The sequence below is a fragment of the Moschus berezovskii genome, chromosome 9 (genome assembly GCF_049115385.1).
Source record: "Moschus berezovskii isolate FMDL1 chromosome 9, NW_MosBer_1.0, whole genome shotgun sequence".
In the NCBI taxonomy this organism is placed as follows: Eukaryota; Metazoa; Chordata; class Mammalia; order Artiodactyla; family Moschidae; genus Moschus; species Moschus berezovskii.
In genome coordinates, this window is record NC_142468.1 from 56,782,093 (window position 1) to 56,802,200 (window position 20,108).

At 39.3% G+C, this 20,108-nt stretch overlaps 1 protein-coding gene across 8 annotated transcripts in view; it reads left to right on the forward strand.

The window, feature by feature from the left end:
• Positions 1-20,108, forward strand: part of TLN2 (talin 2) — a 509,872-nt gene that overhangs the window by 320,857 nt on the left and 168,907 nt on the right. For all 8 annotated transcript variants that reach the window (XM_055435636.2, XM_055435634.2, XM_055435641.2 and 5 more), the window contains 3 exons: positions 1,929-1,992; positions 2,996-3,100; positions 17,944-18,099. In XM_055435636.2, the coding sequence (XP_055291611.1) occupies positions 1,929-1,992; positions 2,996-3,100; positions 17,944-18,099 (325 nt within the window). The remainder of the gene's footprint in view (positions 1-1,928; positions 1,993-2,995; positions 3,101-17,943; positions 18,100-20,108) is intronic.

The window sequence follows — 20,108 nt, forward strand, 5'->3', positions numbered from 1 at the left end:
ATTGCCAAGAATACTTCTAGGTGAAACTGTATACTTACTGGTTTATCAGTCAGAAGTCATGTGTTGTGTGGTTATCCCACTTTCATTAATGCTAAAACTGATCATTTGGTTTGGATCAGACATCCATCTGTTATAAAGTCCCCCATTGACTTGTCACTTACTGGTTTTAGCAGCCACTTATGCTTGCTTAGATCTATTGACTATTCCATTTAGAGTTGTAAAATGATCATTTTGGACTTCTGTTATTCCTTCTGCATTTATTAGCTTTGCTTCTTTTTCTTTATCAATTTTCAGTATGAACTTGTGCCCTAGTAACCTCTTAAGGTGATCAATGATATATTTCTAAGAATTGTTACTGAATTTTACACACCTGTGTTTTGACCCATTACAATCTTCATTCTTTCTGACACTCAAATAGCCCCTCACATAAAAATAATTATAGGATGTCTGGGCTTTGCCTCAAAATCATCCATTAGAGGTAATGTGGATAAGGAAGTAGATGAGTCATGAGTTATAATTGTTGAGTCTGGGCAGTGGGTTCATTATTCTATTTTCTCTTCTATTGTATGAAGTTTTAAAAATCATGTTAGTGTGTGTGGGGGTGTGTGCTCAGTCCCGTCCTATTGGTTATCCCTTGATGTCAGTCCATTGTCATTTTAATAACTTCCTTGATTGCAATGCAGGAGACCCCAGGGTTGGGAAGATCCCTTGGAGAAAGGAATGGCTACCCACTCCAGTATTCTGGCCTGGAGAATCCCATGGACTGTACAGTCCACAGGGTTGCAAAGAGTCGGACACGACTGAGTGACTTAAACTTCACTCACTTGATCCTCAGTCACAGGAAGCCACAGGAACATTTTATACGTCTCCTGTCCCAAAGCTAGAATTAGTCATTTCTCCAAGGATTCTTTTTAGTGGAACTGACGTTGAAGGCCGTCTGGCTGATCCACTAGGGTGCTCATTTCAACCCAGTTGTCCTTGCCCTTAGCCTCTGCAGTGGACAGAACTAGAAAAATTTTTCAGAAAAAGAAAAGTGAATCAAAATTCAGGTCAGTATTTGCATTCAAATGAAAGAGTGCAAGATTTCATTTAACTTCTTTTGCTCTATTTATCTATTTTATGCTAAAAATCTTGATTTCTAACAACTACCATAATTACTCATTTACTTTATTCTAGTTATTTTTAACATCTACTTACTTATGTAATATACTAATTTTACAGTATGTGTATTGGTGTATATATTTAGGGTGAGAGTAGATATTAGTTTAAAAATAATGATTTAGCAAGTCTACTATGGCCCATTTTATATTTAATATATATCTCATTGGGGCGGATATAGTGAAGGACTGTTTTTCAAAGTTAGGCTATATCAAACACTGTTCGGTTCATTTGTTTCAATTTGCTTTAGAGTTTTAGTTGTTGCATTTTACCCTCTTTGTGATTTCTTTTGGTTCTAAAGTGAAGACTACAGTATAGGAAGATTCAAAGGTTTAATTTCCATCCATGTTCCCTTCTCCCTGTTTTTTCCTTCTTTCCATGAAGAATCATTTTTATTCATACTAGAATTACCCTTCTAATGTTTTAAAAATACATATTAAAAGTATAAAATGGATATTCTCCTCCTTTTTTCCCCAAAGCTAGCATACTGTACACTCTAGGGTGCTTTACTTTGTTACTTTACAATATTTCAGGACATTCTTTTCTTCTTGAACTATGTTATAATAGTTTGACCCTTTTATCAGACTAGTTTTATATTTGTGTTCTACTTAAGTGCATTGTGGGATGTGGCCATCTGTTATTAATTATACCATAAAATACTGAGAGTTAGGGACTTAACTGTGAGTTTTATGAAAAGTCTCTTTTTCTTTCCTTCTCATCATAGAGTACAATTAAATGCCTTACCTTTTTTTACTCTCTGTCTCTCTCAGTCTAAAAGAATTCCTGCCCAAAGAATACATCAAGCAGAGAGGAGCTGAAAAGAGAATATTTCAGGTATTGGGAATGGTCAGAGCTTTGTTATTCTCCCCACTTCCTGTCCTCATTTATTAGTCTGAGAGGGGCCTCTGTACATAAAAGCTTCAGACCCTGTGCTTGTACTCCACTTATATAATAAATGATTAGTGACTCAGGAGTAAAGGAGCTGACAGTTCTACTTTGGGCAGATTTATTATCTTAATCCATACCTTCTTGCTAAAGGTTACTTAGCCCTTCTGAGAAAAATGTGCATACATTTAATTTCAAAGACATTATCTTTGAAGCATTCAAACAAGGTGATTTTCCATTAAAATTTACCAAGGAAGAAGCTACAAGGAGCTTTTTTTTAATCCTGAGATTTGTTTTTGCACCTTAGAATCTGGGAACTGGTATCTTTTTAAAATCCAGATATATTCTAAAATTCAGAGAGTTATCTTTTCTAGGCAACCAGTAAGAAAAGCTTTGTTGTCAACTTTGCCAAGAAACACTCACTTTAGTGAATCCAAAATATCAAAGTCTTCTTTGGCATTGAAATTTAAATATAAATTGAAAGAGATAAATTTCATGTGTATAAAACATAGTTTTTAATCCACTATTGTTTCCACACACTGAGATGTCCAGGCTTTTATATGTCATGCTGTTTGGAAAATTTTACCTTTTGCCTGTATGTTAGAATGATAGCTCTCCCAGGACAATAACATTTTTCTAGTCCTCGTTTAAAGTGTTGGTCCGGAACCTTTTGAAGCATAGAGCGCTTTGAAAATTAGGTTACAGTTCCGGCCCCTGTTCTTGTCACACTGCACATGCATGAATTGTTCCCTGTAATGCAAAATCTATAGGGAATTTGGGCTCACATTCTAGTTAAGAAGCCTTGCACTCGTGCTTTCTGTGTGCTCTGACCCTCGGTCAGCAGGGGCATGCATCTACAAGTAAATAGATGCCGTGTGGAGTAGTACTTCTCACTAAGTCCACCTGTGGTCAGAGCTGCAGTAACTGGTCCCTGCCTCTGTCACTTTTGTAGGAACACAAGAACTGTGGAGAGATGAGCGAAATAGAAGCCAAAGTCAAGTATGTCAAATTGGCCCGGTCCCTTCGTACATATGGTGTGTCCTTCTTCCTGGTGAAGGTGAGTTGGGTGTGGTGGAGGGAGCATTAATCTTTACCATGTCTTTTGTTAAAAGTGTTCACTGATAAACTTGGTGAAAGTAAAGTCGCTTAGTCATGTCCGACCCTTTGCGACCCCATGGATTGTAGCCTACCAGGCTCCTCGGTCCATGGGATTTTCCAGGCAAGAATACTGGAGTGGGTTGCCATTTCCTTCTCCAGGGGATCTTTCTGACCCAGGGATCGAACCCGGGTCTCTCGCATTGTAGGCAGACGCTTTACCATCTGAGCTACCAGGAAAGCACAGGTAGTCCCTTTTTTGTTGTTTAGTTGCTCAGTCTTGTCCCTTTGCGACCCCATAGACTGCAGCATGCCAGGCTTCCCTGTCCTTCAGCATTTCCCAGGGCGTGCTCAAATTCATGTCCGTTGAGTCAGTAATGCCCTTCAGCCAATTTATCCTCTGTAGTCCCCTTCTCCTGCTTTCTATTTTTCCTAGGATCATGTGGTCTTTTCCAGTGAGTTGGCTCTTCGCATGAGGTGGCCAGAGTATTAGAGCTTTAGCTTCAGCATCAGTCCTTCCAATGAATATTCAGTGTTGATTTCCTTTAAGATTGACTGGTTTGATCTCCTTGCAGTCCAAGAGACTCTCAAGAGTCTAGGGGTAGTCCCCAGAACCCTAGCATTTGCACATGCAGCATCTTAGCAGTAGTGACCTGAGTTGAGCAGTGGGACAGACATGAAGTTAGCTATGAGGCTGGTGAGTGAGCCTGGCTGCCCTGAGGCCTCATAACAGCTGTGTCTTGGCTCTGCTGTCTGTCACTATTGTAAAGTCCCCAAAGGAGTGCCTTTACTTTTACTTGTTAGCGCTTTCTCCTAAGAATGTTTCACTTATGTTATCAGGAGTGCCCTGGACTAGGAAGTTTGTTGACCACAAACTTAATGGTACTTAATTTGTATCCTGTTAGATGGGTTTGCAGATTTTCTGTGGCCTTCAGATCTGTTTTTTCTTGCAAATTGCTGGTCTTACACCCTAGAAGGACAGAGATGGGTCTTTGAAATTCAGTTTATGAACAGAGAGTGTGTTCTTCAGTTGACGAGGAAACTCTTCCAGTAACTTCCTCATTTTTACATCCCGCCCAGCATATGATCTATCCTGGAGAAGGTTCCATGTGTACTTGAAAAGAATGTGTAATCTGTTGCTTTGGGATGGAATGCTCTGTAAATATCAAGTTAAGTCCATCTGGTCTAATGTTTCATTTAAGGGCTGTGTTGCCTTATTGATTTCTCTGTCTGAATGAACTGCCCATTGATATGAGTGTGGTGTTAAACTCCCCCTATATTATTGTGTCATTGTCAATTTCTCCTTTTTTCATGCCTGTTAACATTTGTGTTTTATACTGAAGTGCTCCTATGTTGGGTGCATATATATTTACAATTATATTTTTTTCTTGGATTGATCCTTTGATCATTATGTAGTGTCCTTTGCCTCTTGTAAGATTCTTGACTTTAAAATCTACTTTGTCTAAGTGTTGCTGCTCTGGCTTTCTTTTGATTTCCATTTGCATGGAATACCTTTTTCCATTTCCTCACTTTCAATTTGTGTGTATCTCCGGATCTGAAATGAGTCTCTTGTAGGTGGCGTATATACAGGTCCTATTTTTGTATCCATTCAGCTGTTCGGTGTCTTTTGGTTGGAGCATTTAGTCTGTTTGCATTTAAGCTGATTATCAATATGTATATTTCTGTTGGGCTTCCCTTGTGGCTCAGCTGGTAAAGAATCCGCCTTCAGTGTGGGAGACCTGGGTTCAATCCCTGGGTTGGGAAGATCCCCTAGAGAAGGAAAAGGCTACCCACTCCAGTATTCTGGCCTGGAGGATTCCATGGACTTTATAGTCCATGGGGTTGTAAAGAGTTGGACATGACTGAGCGACTTTCACTTTTCATGTTTCTATTGCCATTTCACTAGTTGTTTCGGATTTGTTTTTTCCCCTTTCTTATTTTGTTCTCTTCTGATTTGGTGACTATCTTTTGTGTTGGTTTGGATTCCTTTTTCTTTTTTTGTTGGTGTATATCTATTATAGATTTTTGTCTTGTAGTTACCATGAGGTTTTTGTATAGCAGCATATGTATACCTATTTGTTTTTAGTTACTAATCTCTTAATTACAAATACATTTTAGATCCTCTGCATTTGTACTCTTCTGTCCTCATGATTACTGCTTTTGATATTGTATTTTACATTTAATTGTTTTGTGTATCCCTTAACTGCTTATTGTTGATACAGGTGGTTTTACTACTTTTGTCTTTTAACCTCCTTACTGGTTGTATGTGGATGATTTCCTACTTTAATTGTATATTTGACTTTACCAGTGAGCTTTTTCGTTGTAACTTCCTTCTTTTTAGTTGTGGACTTTTCTTTTCTACCTAGAGAAGATCCTTTAGCATTTGCTATAAAGCTGGTTTGGTGGTGCTGAATTCTTTTAGCTTTTTCTTGTCTGTGAAGCTTTTGATTTATTCATCAAATGTTGGTGAGAACCTTGCTAGGTAGAGTATTCTTGGTTGTAGGTTTTTCTCTTTTATCACTTCAAGTATATTGTGCCACTCTCTTTTGGCCTGCAGAGTTTTGGCTGAGAAATCAGTAGATAGTCTTACGGGAATTCCTTGTGTATTATCTGTTGCTTTTCCTTTTAATATTCTCACTTAAAATGCTCTCATAACAGCTAAAAAAAGGTAATTATGTGAAGTAATGGTTATCTTAACATTCTGTGGTAATCTTTTCTCAATATTTACATATATCAAATCATTATACTACACATCTTAAACTTATATAATGTTCTGAATCAGCTATATCTAAATAAAATTAGAAAAGATGGCATCATGTGATCATTTTAGATAAAACTCCTAAGGTGTTTGATAAAATTCAACTATTCATTATAAAAATTTCTGTAAAATTTTAGAATGCAAATATACTTCCTCAATAGGATAGAATGTTTTAAACCTAGTCACCAGTATTCTACTCAACAGAGAAGTGCTTGAGAGAAACTTACAGAAATTGAGATCAGAGCAAGTTACCCTTTAACATGATTTTGTACATTCTAGGAAGTGTGGTAATATGTAAAAAAAAATTTTTAAACACATATCTTTAGGAAATGAAGAAAAATTATTATTAATATTTGCTATATTTGTATATCTTTTAGCAAAGATATACAAAATCATATTTTTAACTATTTGAAATAACCATAGATTCACAGGAGCTTGGAAAAATAATGCAGAGAATCAAAAAGTCAGAGTGACAAGTATGGGTAAAGATGTAGGGAAACTGGAGTCCTCATGTACTGCTGGTAGGAAAGTGAAACGGTGCAGTCACCTTAAAACAGTCTGGCAGCTCCTCAGATGTTAAACAGATGCCATATGACCCAGCAGTTCTACTCCTGGGTATATATGCCTAAGAGAATTCAAAGCATATATTCACAGAAAAATTTGTACATGAAAGTGTATAGCTGCATTTAGCCAAAAGGTGGAAATAACATATTCATCATCTGATGAATGGATGAACAAAAAGTCATATATCCATGAGGTGAAATATTAATTGGTCATAAAATGAAATGAAGTGTACTGCTTCATACTACAGCATGGAAGAATTTTGGAACTGTTATGTGAAGGAAGATTTCTCCACAAGAAAAACAAAAAATCCTATCACAAGATTTCTTTGGTATAGAATGTCCAGAAAAGGCAAATCCAAAATTAATGGTTGCTTAAGAGTGGGGTGGGATCATGGGACATAGGTGAGTAATAACTAATGGTGTAGGATTTTTTTTTTTTAGGTGATGAACATGTTTTAAAATTGACCATGGTGATAGTCGCACATATCTGTAAAGATACCAAAATCCACTGAATCAGATACTTTAAATGGGTGAATTGTTTGCTATGTGAATTATATCTCAATAGCATTTTAAAAATTATAAAGGTGCTGAGAGTTCTCTTTGCATTAATTTTCCCTCAATGGTAACATGTCAATAGTACAGTGTCACAACCAGGCAATCACCTTGGTACATACAGTTCATGGACCTTAATCAGATTTTGTCTTCTGTATGTATTCATTTATGTGTGTGTGTTTAGTTCTGTGCAGTTTTCTCACAAGTGTAGATTTGTGTTACCACCACTGTAGTCAAGATATTGAGCTCTAATCCATCGAGAATACCTTGTGCTACCCTTTTCTGGCCATAGACACCTCCCACCCCTTCCTGCGTCTCCTCACACCCTACTCCCTTCCTCAGGTCTCTTTACCCACTGCTGCTGCTGCTGCTGCTAAGTCACTTCAGTCGTGTCCGACTCTGTGCGACCCCTTAGACGGCAGCCCACCAGGCTCCCCCGTCCCTGGGATTCTCCAGGCAAGAACACTGAGTGGGTTGCCATTTTCTTCTCCAATGCTTTACCCACTAGCAACCTCTAATTTCTTTTCTGTCTCAATAATTTTGTTATTTCAAGAGTACCACATAAGTGGAATCATACAATACATAAATTTTCGGCTTACTTTTTCCATTTAGTAGAAATCCCTTAAGATTTATCCAAGTCATAATGTGTATCAATAGTCTATCGCACTTTATTGCTGAATAGTATTCCCTAGTATGGAAGTAGCAGTTTGTTTAGTCATTCATCTCTGAAGGACATTTGGGTTGTTTCTAGTTTGTGGCTATTATGAACTAAGCTGCTATAAATATTTGTGTATAGATTTTTGTGTGAATGAAGTGTTCATTTCATTGGGATAAATGCCCAAGAGTACAATTGCTGAGCCATATGGTAAGAACACATTAAGCATTATAACAAACAGCCAGACTATTTTCCAGAGTGACTATACCATTTTACATTCTTACCAGCAAAATATGAGTGATCCAGTTTCTTATCATCCTCTCCAGCATTTGGTGTTATCTTTTCTTTTTTTTTTTTAATTTTAGCCTTTCTGATGTGTTTTATGAAATCTTATTACAGTTATATTTTGCATTTCCCTAATGGCTAATGATTTTGAACATCTTTTCCTGTGCTTATTTGTCATCTGTATATCCCCTTCAGTGAAATGTCTGTTCACAGTTTTTTGGCCAATTTTCTAGTTAGATTTTTTTTTTCTTACTTTTGAGTTTTAAGGGTTCTTTATATATTCTGGATCCAAGTCCTTCACTGAATGTGATTTGCAAATATTTTTTCATGGTCTGTAGCTTGTGTTTTTATCCTTTTGACAAGGTCTTTCACAGAATTTTGTTGTTTAGTCACTAAGTCATGTCTGACTCTTTGCAACTGCCTGCACTGCAGCATGCCAGGCTTGAATACACATTCTTAATTTAGATGACAAGTGTTTTATCATTGTTTTCCTTTTTATGAATCTTGTTTTAAGTGTTACATCTAAGAGTTTCTGTCTGGTACTTCCCTTGGTGATCCAGTGGTTAAGAATTTGCCTCCCAATGCAGGGGACACAGATTCGATCCCTGGTCCAGGTACTAAGATCCAACATGCCGTGGGGCAGCGAAACCCATGTGCCACATCTACTGAGCCCACACTCTAGAGCCACAAGCTGCACCTACTGAGGTCCACATGCCCTAGAGCTTGTGCTGTACAAAAGCAGAAGGCACTGCAATGAGACAACCACACACTGCAACCAGAGAGTAGCCCCCACTGGCTGCAACTAGAGAAAGACCACACAAAGTAACGGAGACCCAGTGCAGCCAAACTAAGTAAATAAATAAAACTTTAAAAGCAGAAAAACTCAAAAACAAATAATACATTAAAAAAATTTAAAAAGAGCTCTAACTCTAGGCTCCAAAGATTTTCTCCCATGTTTACTTCTAAATACTCTATGGTTTTGCATTTATGTCCTTGGTCCATTTTGAGTTTTTGTATAAAGTGTGAAGGTTTTAGATCAAGGTTCATTTTTGACCTGTGGATGTCCAGTTGCCCCAGTACTGTTTGTTGAAAGGTGTTTTCCCCATTGTATTGCTTCTGTATCCTTGTCAAATTAATTTGAATATATTGCTGTGGATCTATTTCTGGGTGCTCTAATCCGTTTTGCTGATTTGCGTATCTGTCCTTCTGCTGATATTACACTGTCCTGATCACTTTAACTGTATAGTATGCCTTAACATCAACCTGAATGATTCCTTTCACTTTTTTCTTCTTTTTCAGAATTGTTTTAGCTACTTTAGATCTTTTTCCTTTCCATGAACACATTAGAAAAACCTTGTCTGTATTCACAAAAAAAAACTTAGCTGTGATTTTGATGGGCATTGCATCGAAATTATAGATCAATTGGGGGAGAATTGATAACTTTACTATGTTGAGTTTTTCAGTCTATGAACATGGTATTAGATCCTCTTTGATTTCTTTCAACATTTTGTAATTTTCAGTGTGCAGATACTTGTACATGTTATAAGAATATACAATCATTTTACATTTTCAGATTTATTTTAAATTCAGTGAATAGATCAAGTAAATTTACTTGACATATGTCAAAAACATGAAATAACCCATGTGTTTGTATGTATAACTATGTGCAACCATTTAGAATATATGGTAAAAAGAGATCACACATAGAATGGCAAACATACACACAAAATTGTTTGGGTAAGGGGTAGAATGTGTTTTAATGGCATAAGTAACAGATTTCTCTAGGCCCTCAATTTGAACATACCATTAAATCTTGAAGGAAGTTAATTGGCATAATTTAAGAAGTAAGTTAAAACTGAGTGATTCATTCATTACTTGAATAGGCTATTCGGAATCCTAAATTTAAAAACTCAATGAAATTATAATTTACAAAATGTACATATTGAACACAATTATACCACACAGCCTTCAGATCAATCATACATATTGTGAGAGAACAAGTTTGATATGTTTATAGATCCTTCCGTCATATTTCCTTCTATACTGGTGAACATTTTGTCCCCATATGTAGATTCAACAAACATGGATCATGTAGTTCTATAGAATTAACTTTTGAAAAAAAGTAGACTAACCTAGTTCAGACCCATGTGGTTCAAGAGTCAGCTGTACTTCATGCTATGTTTTGTATTGTTATAATAGAAAGTGCTTGGGTGTTGGAGCTGGGAAGATTGGGCTAGAATTCTTGATATAATATTGTCCCTGTGAGAAATAGCAGAAACTCATGACTTGGAGAGACATCTTTAATCTTTTTAAACCTCAGTTTATGTGAAAAATGGGATTTATAATTCTTTTTCATTTTAAATAGTGCATTGACAGGTACAGATGAAGAATCTGACAGGTCTTTTTTTCCCATTTATTGTTGTTGTTGTTGTTTTAATTGGAGAATAATTGCTTTACAATGTAGTGTTAGTTTTTGCTGAATATTAACATAAATGAGCTATATGAGTATATATATCCCCTCCATCCCACCCTTCTAGGCCATCACAGAGCTCTAATGAAGACTAAGTGAGATAATGTTATGAATAAATGTAGTAGCTGGAATGTAGGGATATTTAGTAAATTTTAGGTTATCCAACTCCTTAACCCTCCTTCAGTTCAGTTCAGTTCAGTTCAGTCGCTCAGTCGTGTCCGACTCTCCGCGACCCCATGAATCACAGCACGCCAGGCCTCCCTGTCCATCACCAACTCCCGGAGTACACTCAAACTCATGTCCACAGAGTCGGTGATGCCATCCAGCCATCTCATTCTCCGTCGTCCCCTTCTCCTCCCGCCCCCAACCTTTCCCAGCATCAGAGTCTTTTCCAGTGAGTCAACTCGTCCCATGAGGTGGCCAAAGTATTGCAGTTTCAGCTTTAGCATCAGTCCCTCCAATGAACATCCAGGATTGATCTCCTTTAGAATGGACTGGTTGGATCTCCTTGCAGTATAAGGGACTCTCAAGAGTCTTCTCCAACACCACAGTTCAAAAGCATCGATTCTTCGGCGATCAGCCTTCTTCACAGTCCAACTCTCACAACCATACATGACCACGGGAAAAACCATTGCCTTGACTAGACGGACCTTGGTTGGCAAAGTAATGTCTCTGCTTTTTAATATACTATCAAGGTTGGTCATAACTTTCCTTCCAAGGAGCAAGCGTCTTTTAATTTCATGGCTGCAATCAGCATCTGCAGTGATTTTGGAGCCCAAAAAAACAAAGTCTGACACTGTTTCCACTGTTTTTCCATCTATTTCCCATGAAGTGATGGGACCAGATGCCATGATCTTTGTTTTCTGAATGTTGAGCTTCAAACCAACCTTTTCACTCTCCTCTTTCACTTTCATCAAGAGGCTTTTGAGTTCCTCTTCACTTTCTGCCATAAGGGTAGTGTCATCTGCATATCTGAGGTTATTGATATTTCTCCCAGCAATCTTGACTCCAGCTTGTGCTTCTTCCAGCCCAGCATTCCTCATGATGTACTCTGCATATAAGTTAAATAAGCAAGGTGACAATATACAACCTTGACGTACACCTTTTCCTATTTGGAACCAGTCTGTTGTTCCATGTCCAGTTCTAACTGTTGCTTCCTGACCTGCATACAGGTTTCTCAAGAGGCAGGTCAGGTGGTCTGGGATTCCCATCTCTTTCAGAATGTTCCACAGTTTATTGTGATCCACACAGTCAAAGGCTTTGGTATAGTCAATGAAGCAGAAATAGATGTTTTTCTGAAACTCTCTTGCTTTCTCCATGATCCAGCGGATGTTGGCAATTTGATCTCTGGTGCCTCTGCCTTTTCTAAAACCTGCTTGAACATCTGGGAGTTACAGTTTCCTAATTCCTGGCCCCTGAGTCCTCCAACTTTTAATTGGCTTTTAGAATCATGATACAGAGCAGGGGTTGGAAAACCTTTTTAATAAAGGGCCAGATAGTCAATGTCTTAGACCTTGCTGGCTGTGCCTCTCGTCTCTGTGCTTGTAGCCCAGAAGCAGTAGGCAATATGTAAATAAATGAGCTTGGTTATGTTCCTGTAAAGCTTTATTTATGGACTATGATATATATTGTTTTCACTTTTCATGAAGTATTATTCCTCTCTTGATTTTCTTTCAACTCTGTAGAAATAGAAAATTTACTCTTAGCTCTCAGGCCAAAAAAATCGGGGGGTGATGGGGCAGAAAACTGGCTTTAGTACCTGTCATAGTTTGCTGGCCCCAGTAAGGAGGATGACTCTAATGAGCCTGTTACATGACAGTGTTCTCAGTGGCTGAGAACATACACTCTGAAACAAAAAGACCTGGGTTTCAAATTCTGGCTTTGCCACCTAGTTTGACCTTCCATAAGTTATTTACTTTCATTTCTAAACTTCAGTTTGCTAACCTAGGACGTTGACTTTTTGTGAGGTTTAAAGGAAATAATATAGAAAAGGAGATGCTTGTACAAATGATTTCAATAGATGGGAGCTGTAAACATCTACAGTCTTCCTCTCTTATTGAAGTCTTTTGCACTTTATCTTGATAAGTTTTTCAAAACCCCATAAGAACAGTAAGGCATTTCCCATGACTTGCAAAAGATTTGTTTGCAAGAAATCCTTGTGTAAACCTTCCGATTTATAAATTTGCCTTTAACTTGCCTTGCACCCACAACCAGAGCCTTGAGGGGAGAAACCTGGGGAGCTGACCCTCTTCTCTCTGAACTGTAGAAGCATCACAGAAGGCATTCAAAGCATCTCAGGATCATGAATTAAATCAAAATGAACTGCCAGTTGTTTTTAGGGAGAGAAACTGCTCATGAACAGAGTCTTTAACACCATTTTGCTTTTGAGCAGCCATTCCCCTCTGCCATGTGCCTAAAATATTTTTTTGAAAAAGCATACTGATGACACAGCGAAGCACCAAGGCAGCACTTTGGCAGGAAGCCACTTTAGAGCTCTGGTGAGCACAGCAGGATCAAGGACTTAGGCCACGTTGAAGTCGGGCTTAGAGCCAAAGCATGCCCACAGCTTAGCCCACTGGCATCCCTCCACCCCAGTCTGAACCCAATGTAAGGCACAGGTGATGTAAGAATCAGCCAGTACACACACCTGCAAGAGCCCAAGGCTAAGCAGACTTAATCACAGCCAGCTGCCAGGACTGAATCCACAGTGACGGCTCCGAGGTGCTTGGAAGAGGATCATATGCATTCTCAGGCCTGTCTGACTTTGCAACCCTCTGGACTGTAGCCTGCCAGGCTCCTCTGTCCATGGGATTCTCCAGGCAAGAGTACTGGAGTGGGTTGCCATTTCCTTCTCCAGGGAATCTTCCTGACCCAGGGATCAAACCTACAGCTCTTGCATTGCAAGCCACTTCTTTCCCTCTGCACCACGTGGGAAGCCCCTGAATGAGGAAAGGCTGGGGTTATTAGTGGATCCTACCTCTCCTTGGTAGAATACGAACCTTCTGCTGCTTTTAAGTTATGCGAGCTCAACACCTCAGAGCAAAACCAACCTGATGAGGATTGCCTCAACATAGAAGTTGCTCGGTAGCTCACAGAATCGCAACCAGAGTCTGCATACGTCTGTGCACAAAAGAATAGGGTCTTCACTGGATCCTGCCTAGCCTGCTGTCTTCTCCCAGAGATAAAAGGATATTGGTGTCTGTAGTTGGAAGACTGGAGAGGAGAGGTGTGGGGTGGACTGAGATTCTAGATTTAGGGAGGAAGGGGGAACCTTATTGCCTCTGGACCTTCGCCTTTTATGCAGGTCTGCCACTAAGGTTCTAAGGCAGATCCTCTCTTGGGGGAGCCCTTTTATCACTAGCACAGAGCCAAGCCCCTTGAAGTTTTAACTTTCCCCAGCTGTTCTGCATTTTGTGGGTAGACTTGTGTCCGTTGATGGTGGTCTCTGTTGCTGAGTGACAGTATTTTCTGAGTTTCATTTATACCCTTTTCCCCCACCCCTAGTTATGAACTTGTATTGGAATTCCCACTGTAAGTTGTTTGCTTGTTCACTGTTGTTTCCTCTCCCAGACCAGAATGATCTCGGGAGTCGGGGCAATCCATCAGGATCCTCTGTTGCCTCACCCCAAAGCCCCTCACTGGGGAGGTACAGATTTGAGAGCAGGAAGGCAACAGCTGCAAACCATATTTTATTTCTGATCTCCTTCCTAGGCCCGGCATCTGGGCTGGTGCCAGCCCTGTATGACTAAACCAGTGGCTCCTGAAGCCAAGTGATGCTGACTGGCATGGTCCACCCTGCACTGATTTCACCCCTGGTGGAACTAGTCTCTCTACCATGGATCTGACTCTTCCCTGAATTTTCCCTAAGGACTCAGAGGTTCTTACAGTGCTACATTCCCCTTCTCAGACACCCACTCAGATTCCTAATGCCTTTATCTCCTCCCCTTGGGAGGAAGCTGGAGGTGTGCCGTGACCTTCACTGTCTGATGGTTTGTGAACCGCCCTCGGAGACTGGGAGGGGTATTTTTGCATTTTCTCTAATTGTTTCCGTCATAAGTAGTAAACTGGTAGACAGTCTCTTTTAAAGTCAGAGATGTTTTTGAACTCAGATGTTTTGAACTCAGACCTGTGTTCTAATCCTGGCTTTATCACTTATTATCATTGCTGGCCCCTGCATTTCAAGGTGGGGAAGTTGATGGTGCTGATGATGGCAACATTTGAGGGAGGCTCTGAAAATTAATGATAATATTTATTAACCATCTGTCACACTACTGCTTTAAGTACCTGTCCTCTTGCATACACATCCATGTTTACTTGTACACTTTGTGCTAATTTGTATGTATATTGCTTTTGTGGTGGTGGTGTGGGAATTGCTAGATTTTTGCAAATATTTTTGAAAAGTTTGTTTTTTCCTGACCACTAGAAATGTGTTTTAAGTTAAATTTTTGGAGTAAGGAAAAGCACAGGACAATAATACAAATCATGTGAGATGATCATTGCTACCATTTCATCATGTAGTGAATTTTCTAAAAAAAATGTTAAAATTTTTATTTCATAGGATCATGTTGTACAGACTTTTTTAATGTGAATAATTTATTATTATGAATCCAGTTGTTTTTGTGTACTATGATTTGTAATAGTTGTAGAGCAGGGATTACCAGGTAGCTCAGTGGTAAAGAATACACCTGCCAAGGCAGGAGACAGAGGTTCGATGCCTAGGTCAGGAAGATCCCCTGGTGGAGGAAATGGCAACCCATTCCAGTATTTTTTGTCAGGAATATTTCATGGAGAGAAGATCCTGGAGGGCTACTGTCCATGGGGTTACAAAGAGTCGAACACGACTGAGCATGATTACACACCATTGTAGAGTAGTCTTTTGTTTGGAGTAACATAATTATCAAATCTCTTATAGTTGACATTTTTGGTTATTTGTATTTATTTGCTCTGAAAAACATATAAAGCGTGTGAAATTTTTTATCATCCTATTAGTTGTAAATACTTATTCACCAGTCATTTGTCTTTTAATTTTTTATAGTGAGGTCTCTTTCTTTTTATTTCTCTCTTTTTTCAAAAAACATATATCAAAGTCCATATATTTTATAGTTAAAGCTTTTAATCTTTTCCTTTATTTTGGCATTTGTGCTAGGCATTTCCACATCCCACCCCATCCCCCCACTGGATCACAAAAATATCCAGCTGTATATTCTTTCTGAATTATTAACCTATCTTCAATTTGCTGTATCATGAGTATGAGGTCAGTTCAGTTCAGTCGCTCAGTCGTGTCCGACTCTTTGAGACCCCGTGGACCAGCATGCCAGGCTTCCCTGTCCTTCATCAACTCCCGGAGCCTACTCAAACTCATGTCCATCACATCAGTGATGCCATCCACCCATCTCATCCTCTGTCATCCCCTTCTCCTCCCACCTTCAATCTTTCCCTGCATCAGGGTCCTTTCCAATGAGTAGGTTCTTCGCATAAGTTGGCCAAAGTACTGGAGTTTCAGCTTCAGCATCTGTTCTTCCAGTGAATATTCAGGACTGATTTCCTTTAGGATGGACTGCTTGGATCTCCTTGCTGTTCAAGAGACTCTCAAGTCTTCTCCAATACCACAGTTCAAAAGTATCAATTCTCATCTTTCTTTATAGTCCAGCTCTCACATCCACACATGACTACTGGGAAAACCATAACTTTGACTAGACGAACCTTTGTTGACAAAGTAATGTCTCTGCTTTTTAATATGCTATCTAGGTTGGTCATAGCTTTTCTTTCAAGAAGCAAGCGTCTTTTAATTTCATGGCTGCAGTCACCATCTGCAGTGACTTTGGAGCCCCCAAAAATAAAGTCTGTCACTGTTTCCATTGTTTCCCCATCCATTTGCCATGAAGTGATGGGACCAGATGCCATAATCTTAGTTTTGTGAATGTTGAGTTTTAAGCCAACTTTACTCTTCTCTTTCACTTTCATCAAGAGGCTTTTTAATTCTTCTTTACTTTCTGCCATAATGGTGTCATCTGCGTATCTGAGGTTATTGATATTTCTCCTGGAAGTCTTGATTCCAGCTTGTGCTTCATCCAGCCCAGCATTTCACATGATATACTCTGCATATAAGTTAAATAAGCAGGGTGACAGTATACAGCCTTGACATACTCTTTTCCCAATTTGGAACCAGTCTGTTGTTCCATGTCCAGTTCTAAGTGTTGCTTCTTGACCTGCATACGGATTTCTCAAGAGGCAGGTCAGGTGGTCTGGTATTCCCATCTCTTAAAGAATTTTCCACAGTTTCTTGTGATCCACACAGTCAAAGGCTTTGGCATAGTCAATAAAGCAGAAATAGATGTTTTTCTGAAACTCTCTTTCTTTTTTGATGATCCAGCAGTTGTTGGCAATTTGATCTCTGGTTCCTCTGCCTTTTCTAAATCCAGCTTGAACATCTGCAAGTTCATGGTTCACGTATTGCTGAAGCCTGGCTTGGAAAATTTTGAGCATTACTTTGCTAGCGTGTGAGATGAATGCAATTGTGCGGTAGTTTGAGCATTCTTTGGCATTGCCCTTCTTTGGGATTGGAATGAAAACTGACCTTTTCCAGTCCTGTGGCCACTGCTGAGTTTTCCAGGTTTGCTGGCATATTGAATGCAGCACTTTCACAGCATTATCTTTTAAGATTTGAAATAGCTCAACTGGAATTCCATCACCTCCACTGGCTTTGTTCATAGTGATGCTTCCTAAGGCCTACTGAACTTTGCGTTCCAGGATGTCTGGCTCTAGGTGAGTGATCAGACCATCGTGGTCATCTAGGTCATGAAGTTCTTCTGTGTATTCTTGCCACTTCTTCTTAATATCTTCTGCTTCTGTTAGGTCCATACCATTTCTGTCCTTTATTATGCTCATCTGTGCATGAAATGAAGTAGGAATTATTATTTTAATAGGCATGATAACTATTTCTTTAAAAACTTATTAAAACCAATCAAAATATTTTGAGTCCATAGATGCACATTAAAAATAACAAAACCCAAGCCTCCAGATGGAAATATATTTCAGGGAATATTGAAAAAAAAAGCTGTACTTAATAATGAGAAGATACTACTCTGGCGATTTTAGTTAATTCTAAATAGCTGAAATGCCATATTTAAATTCTATATTAACCTTTTTGTGTTACTCACTGAGGTGGCTACTGGGAGTTCACTTTAACTTCTTTTTCTCTGGATATGTTTTTTCTGTCACAATCTCTGTTTTTGGAGCAGCCTGACCTTCTGGACAGTATCTCTCTGCAGAGAAATCTTGTGGATCTTTCCAATTTCTGTGGATCCTTCCAGTCTTCTGATAGCTCTGTTTTAGCTTCCATCCCCTTAATTTATGAGTCATATATCTAGTTTTTAAAAAACTCTGATTTTCCAATAGCCCTGCCTATTTTGAAACAGTGATGTAGGTTGCTGCAGGTAAAATATCTCAAAATCACTGATGACTAGGAAAAATCAGATGTATTCAGAGGAAGAGCACTGATTCTTTGTATCTCCTGTTTCAGGAAAAGATGAAAGGCAAAAACAAGCTGGTGCCTCGCCTGCTGGGGATCACCAAAGACTCAGTGATGCGCGTGGATGAAAAGACCAAGGAAGTGTTGCAGGAGTGGCCACTGACCACAGTCAAGCGCTGGGCAGCCTCACCCAAGAGCTTCACACTGGTAGGGACTGGTTGAAGGCAGTGAGTGGGCTAGCATATTCTGGGTGATACCATGGGGCCGGGGAAATAATACAAGCCCATTGGGCTTCCCTGGCCTTGGAGAGGGATGATGGTGGGGGTCCCTCGGGCAGGGAGTGGGGTAGTCACTGCTCTAGAAGTGAGGGAGATGTCTGAGAGCTGGGTCTCCTCAGCCACCTCTTTCTCTCTGGTCCTGTAAGGCTGTCTGAGTTCCTTAATTAGAAAGAGCTGGTCAAGGATGATTCTCGGTCTTCTGTGGTTCTGATGCCATCCCTAGTGTACCCAAAAAGCAATTTGATGATGCTGTGAGGCCGTACGGATGCTTCTCCTCTCTAGTTTTAGAAGTTTCTAAATAAGCTCTTAAGAATCGTGACATCTTGCCAAGCTGTGTTTTCCCAGCCTGCCTATGAAGAGAACGTGCTGTATAGTGGAAATAGCACAGACTGTGGGGTAGTGTTCGAAATCAGCTTTCCTTCCCAGTTCTATGCCTTTGCTTAAGTTACTTCCCCTCTCTGAGCTTTAATGTCCTTGGTTGTGAAATGGGAGTACTAATACCTGTTTCTCAGAGTTACCAGAATGAAATGAGATGATGAAAATAAAACGCTCAAAGTGAGATACACTGAATGCAGGGAGGATGTGTGTTTGCTCCAGACCTTTAAACTTCTGAATTCTTCCTCCCAACCTCTATAGCCAGCCACACCGATAATGTGAAAATCAGTAGTGCAGTTATTTTGTAGTGTGTATTCAGCCATAAGAGAATCAGAAAGTGTTGAAATTTGTCAGTTTCTTCAGAACTCCTAAATTGTACTATTCTCCAGCTCTCATGAACACTTGAGATATCTGCATCTAGGCAAGATCTTACATCAGGGCATCAGAAAAAAAGGTATCAAGAGGGGGCCTTGGTGGGAATATTAATTATCTAATTTGAGCATTGATTGATAGACTCTTGCCAGTTGGGAGGAATCTAAAGAAAACATACCTTCCTTCCATTTAGGTCTACTTACCTGCCATGCTTTTTGAGTATAATTGTTTAAGTATTTCTTCTGTATATTATACATTGACCACTACATGAGCTGGTATTACTTTTGCTTCAACCGTATAAAGGATTGAAGAAAACGCATGAGGTGAAGGATATAATTACTTCTGTTTTTATCCATCTCATTGCTCTTTCTCTTTCTAAAGTTCCCGGTTTTCTTTTGTTTTCATTTTCTTTGTGTTCAGAGAGCTTTTCTTAAGCCATTCTTTAAAGGTAAATCGCTAGGAACAAATTCTTTACTTTTCCTTTAGCTGACTGAGAATCTTCTTATTTTCCCTTCATTCATGAAGATTAGTTTTGCCAGGTATCAAATTTGAGATTCTCAGTTCTTTTCTTTTAGCACTTGAAAAATGTCATTCCACTTCTCTCTGGCCTCTGCCGTTTCAACGTGGAAATTTTCTATCATCGTGTTGGTGTTCATTTATAGGTAACATGCTGCTTTTCTATGAATGTTTCAAAGATTGTCTTTCTCTAATTTTCACCAGTTCTTGGTGTGTATTTCTTAGGTTTATTCTGTTTTAGGGTTTGCTTAACTTCTTGAATTTGTAGGCTTATGTCATTCACTAATTTTTATAAGTTTTCAGTCATTGTTTCTTTTAATATATATATGCTGCTACTGCTGCTAAGTCACTTCAGTCGTGTCCGACTCTGTGTGACCCCATAGATGGAAGCCCACCAGGCTCCCCCGTCCCTGGGATTCTCCAGGCAGGAACACTGGAGTGGGTTGCCATTTCCTTCTCCAATGTGTGAAAGTGAAGTCGCTCCGTCGTGTCCGACCCTTAGCGACCCCACGGACTGCAGCCCACCAGGCTCCTCCATCCATGGGGTTTTCTAGGCAAGAGGACTGGAGTGGCTTGCCATTGCCTTCTCCGAATATATATATATATATATATATGTATATATTTTGGTCCAACAGTAGGAGGCTCTACTCTCCTTCTGTATTTCTGATGATATGG